Genomic DNA, 10882 nt, shown 5'->3' on the forward strand with positions numbered 1-10882 from the left:
GGGCACAAGACACAGAGGCAAGCTTAGTTTTGGGGTACAGTGAACCTGTCTAAGTAGAACGTATTCTTATTATTCAGATTTCATTTTACCTTTGAACACTTAATACACTCGTGTGTTTCCAAACCCAAAGGTACAAAAAAGTATTCTGGGAAAAGTCTCCCTCTCACCCCATCCCCCTAGCCTCCTGGTTTCCTGCCCCAGAGGGAACTCATGTTTAGAGTATAAAATAATTTTACAACAGCCTTTCAGCTAAGTTATATCTCAGAGTTTCAGTGAAAATTCAGTGAGCACCAAATAATTTTATTTCCTGAATGCTCATCACCGACCAGACACTGTGCTGAGTGCCTTTAATCCTCACAATTATCTTAAGAGACAGCAGTAATAGCTGCAATTTACTGAGGGGTAAATTGAGGCACAAAAAGGTTAAAGGAGCTCCAAAGATCACAGAGCTTCTGAGTGACAGAACCCCAATTCAACCCTAAAAGTCTGGCTCCGGATCTGTTCTCTGACCAAGTACATGAGCTCAGCCATGTTAAACCAGGACCACAAACTCCAAGGCCACAGGGGCCTCATGGGTTCGAAGCGAGCGGAGCATCCTCAGGGGGACTGTGGCAAATTGAAAGGAGACAATCGCCACTCCAGTCTGCCAACCACTGCCATGCTTTGCCAGAGCTTCCAACTTCTCCGAAAAACTGGAAATCTGGATTTTATATACCATCTTTTGATTTTTCAATATCAGCAATTAACTCCATTTTTTAACTGAAGAGTTCATCATAATAGGGGTTGAGTTTTTGAAAGGTTAGGAAGAATGTGGAGTAATGAGTAGCGAAAAAAATGGAAAACCATGAGATGAGATTTTCAGGTAAGATGAATTACACACATGCTTGCACGCATACATGCACACACACACACACACACAAAGATTCCAATAAAAAATGGGCAAAAGACTTGAACGGGAATCTTACAAAAATAGCTAGCCCATGGCAAATAAACATAAACATACGAAAAGGTGTGCAACCTCATTGGCCATCAGAGGAATGTAAATCAAGGCCACAGTGAGATAATACCACACCCCCACCAGAAGTGCTAAAATTAAAAAAACTGACTATACCAAGTGTAGGTTAGGATGTGGAGCAATGGAAACCCTTGTACACTGCTGGAAGAACAGAAACTGGTGCATCCACTTTGAATGTTTGCAAACACCTAAAGCTGAGCACGTATCAACTCTATGGCTCAGCAACTTTACACCTGTGATATATTCAGCAAAAATGCAGACACACATGTATCAAAATATACATACAAGAATGTTCGCAGGAGCACTACTCTTAGTGGCCAAAATTGGGAAGCAACTCAAATGGCCATCAACAGTAGAAGAGATCACTGATACAAAATATGAACATAAAATGTAAATATAGGCCAGGCGTGGTGGCTCATGCCTATAATCCCAACACTTTGGGAGGCCAAAGCGGGCAGATCACTTGAGGTCAGGAGTTCGAGACCAGCCTGGGTCAACATGATGAAACCCCATCTCTACTAAAAATACAAAAATTAGCCAGGTGTAGTGGTGAGCACCTGTAATCTCATCTACTCAGGAGGCTGAGGCACAAGAATTGCTTGAACCCGGGCAGAAGTTGCAGTGAACCGAGATCGCACTCTAGCCTGGGCAACAGAGCAAGACTCAGTCTCAAAAAAAAGAAAAAAATAAATAAAATAAAATATATTTTATAAAATATAAATAATTTTATATTTATGCATCAGAATTCTGAACAGCAAAGAGAATGAACTAAAGCTACCAATGATACAGATAAAGCTCATAATGTTGAGTGAAAGAAACCAGATATTAAAAAGTACCCTGCATGATTGCATTTGTATAAAGTTCAAAACAGAACAAATGGATCTCTAATTTGTAGACGGTCAGGGTGGTGGTCACCTGGAGGGTGGGGCTGGATGGCTAATGAGCACCCAGGATGGGGACTTCTGGGGTGCTGGTGAAGTGCTATCTCATCATCTGGATGGTGGATACATGGGTGTGTTCACTCAGTGAAAATTCATCCAAGGCACTTTTCTGAAAGTATAATTCAATTAAAAAGCTTATCAACAGCACCAGTTGGGGGTAGGGTGGGGGGTGGCAAACACAACACTCCTCCAGGCCACCAATCTGGACTTCTGCTTTGGCCATGAGCAGGGCTGCATTCCTCTCCAGCTTTCTGGAACGTACCAGCCAGGCACCCCCACCCCGCCCTACCCCTGACTACAAAATGATAAAAGAGCTGCTCTCACAGAGCCAAATTAGCTGTCAGCTGCGTAAGCTTCATTTTAGCCTTGGTGATGGCAGGTGTTAAATTCTTCCTTGTCTAATGCACAAGCAAGCCTGATATCAACAACAGTGATCCCTACTCCTCTCCCCAAGCCATGGAATGGGGTCACCCACACCTGCTCTACTGAAACATCAAGAGTCTCTCCTCTTCAAAAATGTAAACTACATCAAAACAGACCCTCTCTTCTGATCTCAACCCCATCCCCAACTCTCCAGCTATGCTTGAAGGCAGTTATATGAGGAAAGTTTAGAGCTTTTCTTGGGATGTGTGCAGAAGGGCTGTTTCTGAATACTGAGTACTTGCTAATTACGTTCCAGGCACTCTGAACACTCAGTATTGGTTTATTAATCCTCCAAGTACCCAGTGGGGCAGGGACTATAACTACCCTGGCTGGACAGTGAGGAGCCAGGCTGATACAGGGCAAGTAACTTGCCCAAGGTTATTTAACTGGTAAGGCTTAAGGCTGACAGTCTTCTCATCTCGTGGGACATAAATCTGGATTTTTATGACAAATCTCACAATCTTTAAATGTTTCAATTAATTCCACAAAAAATGAAAAAACTGAGGGAGCTAAAAAAGAGCCATCCTGGGACAGGAACCAAGTCCCCACTCTTGATTTCTACACTGTTCTACGGACATGTAACGAGTGAAACTGCAAGGGAAGAGTTTCCAGAAAGGTAGAAGAAAAGATGTCTATTTTTCAAAGGTGACAGAAAGTCTTAAGGTAGATTAAGGTAAATCTGAACTAAACCAGAGTGATGGGGGCAGGGAGGGGAGGAATACAAACCGTCTTCCATACTGGAAATGATCCTTAATATTTTAATAGTTTATGCACTCTGCTAGCCTAAATTAATATTTGGCATATCATCTAATCTTTTACAAAGAATGTCTAGTGATTCAATTAACTTACCAAAACTCCACCCTAGGGGAGGCTCAATCTTCAGAATGAAATCCCCCTAAAAGGAAAAAAAGAAAATGTAATTTCAAGAAATGAGAATTGTGACTCTGGCTTAATTTAGTTTAGTGTTATCATTTAATCTAAAATTTTTACACCAGAAATGAAATTCTAAGAGTAAGCCTTGTTCTTCTAAATGGTACTGAGCACTGTGATTTCTCTTCAGATGCTACAAGCTGAAGCTGAACACCGGAAGTTTTCATCTAAACAATCAGAAGACAGTGCTGAAGCCCATTCGTGAGTTCCAAAGACACTAGGTTCAGCCACTCACTGTCTTTTAATACTAAACATACTATAATTCTATTAATTGAGTCTCCCATTAAGCCCTCACATGCTTACAGTTGCACAAGTTAGCATGTATCTTCAGGAAGTAAAGTCACCTCTTAAAACTAGATTTGGCCAGGCACAGTACCTCACACCTATAATCCCAACACTGTGGGAGGCCAAGGCAGGAGGGTCACTTGAGGCCAGGAGTTCAAGATCAGCCTAAGCAACATAGCAAGACCCCATCTGTACAAAAAATGTTCTTAAAAAATTAGCTGGGTGTGGTGGGCAGGCGCCTACAGTCTTAGCTACTCAGGAGGAAGAGGCAGGAGGATCACTTGAGACCAGGAGGTCAATGCTGCAGTGAAGCATAATTGTGCCACTGTACTCCAGCATGGGCAGCAGAGGGAGAGCCTGTCTCTAAACAACACAATAACTCATTAATTCAATAAATAAAACTAGATTTTACTTATCAACCCTGGTTTCTTTTTTTTTTTTTTTTTTTTGAGATGGAGTCTCGCTCTGTTGCCCAGGCTGGAGTGAAGTGGTGCGATCTCGGCTCACTGCGACCTCCGTCCCCTAGGTTCAAGCGATTCTCCTGCCTCAGCCTCCCGAGTAGCTGGGACTACAGGCATGCACATGACACCGGCTAATTTTTTTGTATTTTAGTAGAGACGGGGTTGCACCATGTTGCCCAGGCTGCTCTCACACTCCTGAGCTCAGGCGATCCACCTGCCTCAACCTCCCAAAGTGCTAGGATTACAGGCATGAGCTACCACGTCCGGCCTCCTGGTTTCTTGAGACTGATACTGATACTATTTAAAAATTAATTAATAATAGATTTCAGGACAGACCCAGCTAGTCCATCTCTAGAAATCAATCCTATGCACTCTAGATGAAGAGTTAAGTTCAAGAATATTTCCTGGTGTGTTATTTTAAAATTACCATTATTTTAAAATTGGAGAAAGTCTGTATGTCCAAGTAGTTAAATAAATTACAGTTTGGGTTAGACTCTGACACACTATGCAGCGATTAAAAAGAAGTCAGTAGGCCGAGCATGGTGGCTCATGCCTGTAATCTCAGCACTCTGGGAGGCTGAGGTGGGCAGATCACCTGAGGTCAGGAGTTCAAAACCAGCCTGGCCAACATGGTGAAACCCCATCTCTACTAAAAATACAAAAAAAAAATTAGCTGGGCATGGTGGTGGGTGCCTGTAATCCCAGCTACTTGTGAGGCTGAGGCAGAAGAATCACTGGAACCTAGGAGGCAGAGGCTGCAGTGAGCCGAGATCGCGCCACTGCACTCCAGCCTGGCTGACAGAGTGAGACTCTGTCTCAAAAAAAAAAAAAGGTAGTAGATCTATCTATGCTAATGTTGAAAGCATACAAGAGGAAAAAACCAAATGTCCCTCTGGTATTGAAAGCATTAACACGGGAAAAAATGAAACTGCAGAATAAATCCTATTGTTTGATTTCATTTGTATTAAAAAATATATCAAAATCAAAACTATGTATATTGACTATTTTTGCAACTTCCTATGAATCTGTATTTCCAAATAAAAGGTTTATATGTGGGAGGATGGGATTGTATAGATAGAGGTGTTTGTGGATACACATCTATGTGCATGTGTGCTTGTGTGTATTTGTATTTGCATATATGCATATGCATGTGTACCCATGGATATGTGAATAACTATAAATAGAAAGCAATCTGTTAGGATGCACATCAAAATTTTATAAGAGGGCCGGAAACAGCGGCTCACACCTGTAATCCCAGCACTTTGGGAGGCTGAGGCAGGTGGTTCACTTGAGGTCAGGAGTTAGAGACTAGCCTGGCCAACATGGCAAAACCCCGTCACTACTAAAAATATAAAACATTAGCCATTAGCTGGGTGTAGTGGTGGGTGCCTGTAATCCCAGCTACTCGGGAGGCTGAGGAAGGAAAATGGCTTGAACCTGGGGGGTGGAGGTTGGAGTGAGCCAAGATCACGCCACTGCACTCCAGCCTGGGCAACAGAGCGAGACTCCATCTCAAAAGAAGAAAAAAAAAAAAAAAAACCTTTATCAGATTATCAGAGGTTATCACTACAGAGGGAGGTAAAATTGGAGAGAAAAGGGTACAAATTTATTTCACATACTTCTAAAGATCTTGACTCTTTTTTTCACAAAGTTCATGAATTCATGTATTACTTGTACAATTGTTTTAACAATACTTTAAGCTGCTTGCAAGTACCGGGTTCCATGAAATCAGAGTTTCTCAACCCTGGCACTACTGACATCTGGGCTGTCGTAGGCAGCACTGTAGCACATTTAGCTCCACGCCTGGCCACTACTCACTGGGTAACTGTAGCGCACAGCCACAGATGTCACTACAAAAACATCTCTAGACATTGCCAAATGGCCCTAAAGACACAGAGAGGCACTGTGTTCATCAAGGCAGTTTGTAAGTTGTCTCCCTCCGAATGTGGCTAGGATTACCATATTCCACTAATAATTTACAAAACAGATGAGCATTTGCTAGTGTAGGAAAGGGCATGGTTAATGCAGCCTGGTGAGGCACACTAGTGACTTCCCATCATAAGTGACAAGCAGTCTCCTCTTACCTTATCATACAAAGGGATCATAAAGTAACCATTATTAGGGGCACAGTCTGTCTGGTATTTCAAAGTCCCATGCTTGGTGTACAGCTTTATCTGGAAAGGAAGGAAGGAAAACAGAAATCATAACATTGCCTTTGGGAATTAACTACATATGTTACACCTGAATGCACTCAGTCAGTATACATTCACTGAGGACCTATCGTATGCCAGCTTTCAACACGGGCATTATTGGGGACAGAGGGAAATCAACAAACTCTCTCCCAAATCATGTGACTCAATGTTCTTCAGATTAGAAACCACCTACAGCCTATTACAATGCCTTATTTTTCAATGCTTTTCTGTTTATTTTAGTGGCTGTCTCTAGGTTGCTCGTGTAAGTTTCTGGGTCTCAAACAAATTTGCAAACTTTGCCATTAGTAAGGTGCTTGTTAACATGCAAATTCCTGGCTGGGCACGGTGGCTCATGCCTGTAATCCCAGCACTTCAGGAGGCTGAGGTGGGCGGATCACTTGAGGTCAGGAATTTGAGACCAGCCTGGCCAACAAGGTGAAACCCTGTCCCTACTAAAAATACAAAAAAAGTTACCCAGGCATGGTGGCAGGCACCGGTAGTCCCAGCTACTTGGGAGGCTGAGGCAAGAAAATTGTTTGAATTGAGGAGGCGGAGTTTACAGTGAGCCAAGATCATGCCACAGCACTCCAGCCTGGGAGACAGAGCAAGACTCTGTCTCAAAAAGAATAATAAAAAAATAAAATAAAGTAAAATAAATTGCAAATTCCTGGGGCCCATCTCTATTTCTCAACTAAAGGTCTGGAATGAGGGCCAGAAATCTTCCTTACTAACTCTGAATAATTTGAAATACTTGGAGCAACATTCATCTAGAAACTTAATTTTCTCATTACTTTCATTCTCAGAAGAAAAAGAGACTAAAAAGATACTTAATATCTGTCCTCTCTTCAAGGACTCTCTAAAACTCTTACATTCCGAGCATTACCAGACACAAAGTGTTAACCCAGTAAGATGCCCAAATACCATCTGAGTCTTCCACGTGTTGCGTGGCCTTGGGCAAGCTCATGTTCGGTTTCTTCAGGTGTAGACACAGAGCCACTCCTTTTCATGTGGTTGTACAGATTCACATCAACGCATATTGAGCACTTGCTACAGAATATGGATTCAAAGAAAAATCAGTTGCAGCCAGGCATGGTGGCTCATGCCTGTAATCCCAGCACTTTGGGACGCCAAAGAAGGAGGATCACTTGAGCCCAGGAGTTCAAGACCAGCCTGGACAACATAGCCAGACCTCATCCCTACTAGAAAAAAAATTAGCTAGGCATGATGGCACGTGCCTGTAGCTTCAGCTACTCAGGAGGCTGAGGCAGGAGGATTGCTTGAGGCCAGGAGTCAGAGGCTTTGGTGAGCTATGATGGTGCCACTGTACTCCAGCCTGAGCAACAGCGTGAGACCCTGCCTCAAAATAAACCAAAATAAAATAAATAAAATGGAAAAAGCAGTTTGTATTACTATTGAATATCTCTCTCTGAAGAAAAAGGCAACTCAGTGTAATACGTAGGGAACATACTGGGCTCAAGGAAAATTTCCTAAATGTACCTGCACAGCTCAACCACTCTGAGGCTCAGTTTCCATGTCTGTAAAAGGAAGCAGTTGGGTCTGATGCATCTAAAAGCCTCACCTCCAAAATGCTAATGCTCTATGACCATGAAACAAACCATGACACGAGCTGCAATGAAACAGTCGAATCTCACCAGCTAAGAAGTGACTAACTCATAACACGAACATTTGAACATTTCGGAAAGGACTCGTGTGAAATAAGGTTAGGCCTGTATGTAAAGTTCTCTGAGGGCAGTGACCACAACTTCATTCTCCAGTGCCTGAGACAATGTCTTGCTTACTCTAGGTACTCAGTGAATTTGCTACAGGTGACAAAGGGATTCAGATGCATGCATTTAAGGCAGGGACTGGAAATTCACCAGCCTAGAGGGGTTAGGGAGGCAACATCAAGGGGCATTCATCCAAAAGGATTCAGATCACTACAAAACCCAAGCCAAGTGTGGCAGCCTAAAGATTGGCTGGTTTTCCAGAGAAATAAAGAATCCAGTTTTTAATGTGAAACCTCCTGACTGTTAAAGTATTAGCAACCGGTATAATTTTTTTTTTTTTAACAGTAAGGTCCCTGTTAGAGAACAAAATGTCAGTCTCATGAGAGTATGGAGTTTTGTCTGTTCTGTTCACTGTACTGCTATATCCACACCGGGGACAAGGCTTCAGTATGTGCCGGGGCTCAGTAAATAGTTGTTGACTCAGTGAACATGATGTAAAAACACCCAGGATGGGAGAAAGCTGGAGAAGAATGATGGCAGTTGCATAGGAACACAAAAAACACAATCAAGAAATAACCGTGAAATATCATGATTATTTCTACATCTTTCATAAAGTACAATCAGGGCACAGGATGGCAATGTAATCTACATCAAGATGGCCAGTATGAAATGTCTGATTTCAGAATCAGAATTACAAAAGAATGAGTGTCCCAGACCATCTGGACAGGCAGCCCTTGGGCTTAAGGAACACACTTCAAAATGGGTCACAAAACCTGCTCTCTGCTCTCAAGGTCACTATTTGTATAAGGGTGAGGGTGGAGGGGAGTGCTTGTCTTTTCCTTCCTTCCAGAACCCCTGGAAACTACAAGGTCCAAGAGGACTTACCGGGCAGCTTCTGAAATGCCCTGTGCCGTCTACAGCCATGCCACCCTGAACGTGCCCTGTCCCCAACGCAGACCTAGGAGGTGGCATGGGCACCCAGAAACATGTACTCAGGAAATCCTAGGAGCCCTTCCGCTGCCAATGGGTAGATTCATTCAATGCCTGACCTCTGACCTCTTCAGACTGAAAAAGCAGCAAACAAGGGGGCCTTGAAGAAGATCACGATCTGCTTGTTAAGGAAATATATCTACTGGGTTCCACTGTTTCTCTCCCAACACCATCCTATAGGCACAAAAACTGAGACCTTGAGCAAGGGTAGCTCGCAGAGCTAGTGGGGTGTGGAACTGACTCCCTACCCCTCCCCCAATCCTCAGCAACCCGCTTTGCAGAATACAGTGCTTCACCCTTCACTGCCAGCCCTGGAACAGCTCAAAGGTGCTTTCTTTGGCGTCTTATTCCCCAATCCCTCTCTCCGGCATTTCCCAGCCTCTTCCTTCGTTTTCTCCTAAATTACCTCCGAGGCACCTGCTCTTTTCCTCTTCCTTGTCCTACCCCACCATAAATCTCCTCCCAAAAATGAGGCCCAGGCCTTGCTCTGGTCCCCTCCCATCTACCCGGACAAATGACATTCTGCCCCTACCTCCATCCATCCCTTTCCTCTTTACAGGAACCTTTCTGGGTCATAATCCCACCGGGCTGATAAACATTTAACAGGAATTTACAACTTAATTGAAAAAAAAAAAGAAAAAAAACCTTCAGCACAAATCTCTAGGGTAATTCCAGTAACTACTCATTAAGGCAAGCAGGGCAGCTGGCAACTCTCCATTTTCAGAGGTGGAGGGGAGCGGGAGAAATAAAAAATAGCTTTCCGGCCCCAGGGTTGCCAATACTGATCTACTAGGTCAGAATCTATGGGATGGGAATTGATGCCCTTTAAAATCATGCCGCGGGGTTTGGAGAAGCAGTGGATTAAAACTTCGGGGGGTTCTGGGCTGTGGAGTTTGGGGGATAAGACATGTGGTCTCTAGGTTCTGGAATATAGGTTTGGGGAAATCTGAGTTTCAGGGGGTCTGATTCGAGGAGATCTCAGGTCTAAGTTTTAAAGAAATGGAGTCTGGGCTCCAGGGAATTTGGGGTCTGGGTTTTGAGGATCTGGAGTCCGGGTTTTGAAGAACCTGAGGTCTGGCACCCCTCAGTCCTTAGACGACTCCATGATAAGAACCTCCCCTCCAGCGCGACTGGGGAGGGGCTGCAGGGAGCCCGCGGACAGCATAGCCTCGGAAGAGGTAAGGGCTCCAAGGACTCCACACCGCCCGGTGTCAGAGAGGAGGCCAGCGCGGCCCAGAGAGGCTGAACCACCGGCTCGGCGACTCGCCGCCGGGCGGCGGGGCGGGCGCTCACCTCGATGAGCGAGTAGTTGATCTCCACGTCCGACTTGACGAAGCCACCGCAGCCCACCACGATGTCCTCCGAGCCGTGCGCCGGCCCCACGCCGCTCAGCAGCAGCACCATCGCGGCGGCGACCACCGCGGGCCCCGGCGGCCCCGCGCCCTGGCCCACCAGCATGGCCCGACCTCCCCCAGCTAGACCCTCCGCAGGCAGCCGGGTCCCGCCCCTCACACCGCAAGCTGCAGGCTCCTTCCTCCTCCGCCCAGGCCCCGCCCCACCGCCGCCGCCAGCCGCCGCCGCGCACGCGCGCTTCGACCCCACGCGCACAGCCCCAGAAGAGAGAACTAACGCGCATGCTCGGCAAGGAAACGAGACCATCTCTGCCTTCTAGAGGCCTGGAGGACTCCGCGCAACATCTGGCAGGTGCAACGCAAGGTGCATGCCTACAGGGAGAAGCTCCAAAGATGAATTCTACTTTAGAATTCACCATCACAGCTGGAAAGGATGAGAGATTTTTGTTGGTGGAATTATCTAACAACTTTCTCAAATCTTTCTGACCCGTATATTTCGCAGGTAAAATATATAATCTCACAAAAATCTTTAGGGCCGGGTGTGTGGCTCACGCCTGTAATCCCAG

The 10882-nt window shown here is 45.0% G+C and overlaps 1 protein-coding gene across 5 annotated transcripts in view; it reads right to left on the reverse strand.

Annotated features, from left to right (window-relative positions):
- LOC129016222 (BOS complex subunit NOMO1) overlaps nt 1-10547 on the reverse strand; it is a 61375-nt gene extending 50828 nt beyond the window's left edge. For 4 of the 5 annotated variants that reach the window (XM_054455386.2, XM_054455384.2, XM_054455385.2 and 1 more), the window contains exons 1-3: nt 10258-10525; nt 6140-6229; nt 3229-3274 (exon numbers count right to left, since the gene is read on the reverse strand). In XM_054455386.2, the coding sequence (XP_054311361.1) occupies nt 3229-3274; nt 6140-6229; nt 10258-10422 (301 nt within the window). In that variant the 5' untranslated portion in view covers nt 10423-10525. Of the gene's footprint in view, nt 1-3228; nt 3275-6139; nt 6230-10257 lie in introns of all 5 variants that reach the window. The other variant, XM_054455383.2, reaches the window with a different exon arrangement.
- Nucleotides 10548-10882: the final 335 nt, after the last annotated feature.

This window comes from Pongo pygmaeus, chromosome 18, assembly GCF_028885625.2.
Source record: "Pongo pygmaeus isolate AG05252 chromosome 18, NHGRI_mPonPyg2-v2.0_pri, whole genome shotgun sequence".
Taxonomy (NCBI): domain Eukaryota; kingdom Metazoa; phylum Chordata; class Mammalia; order Primates; family Hominidae; genus Pongo; species Pongo pygmaeus.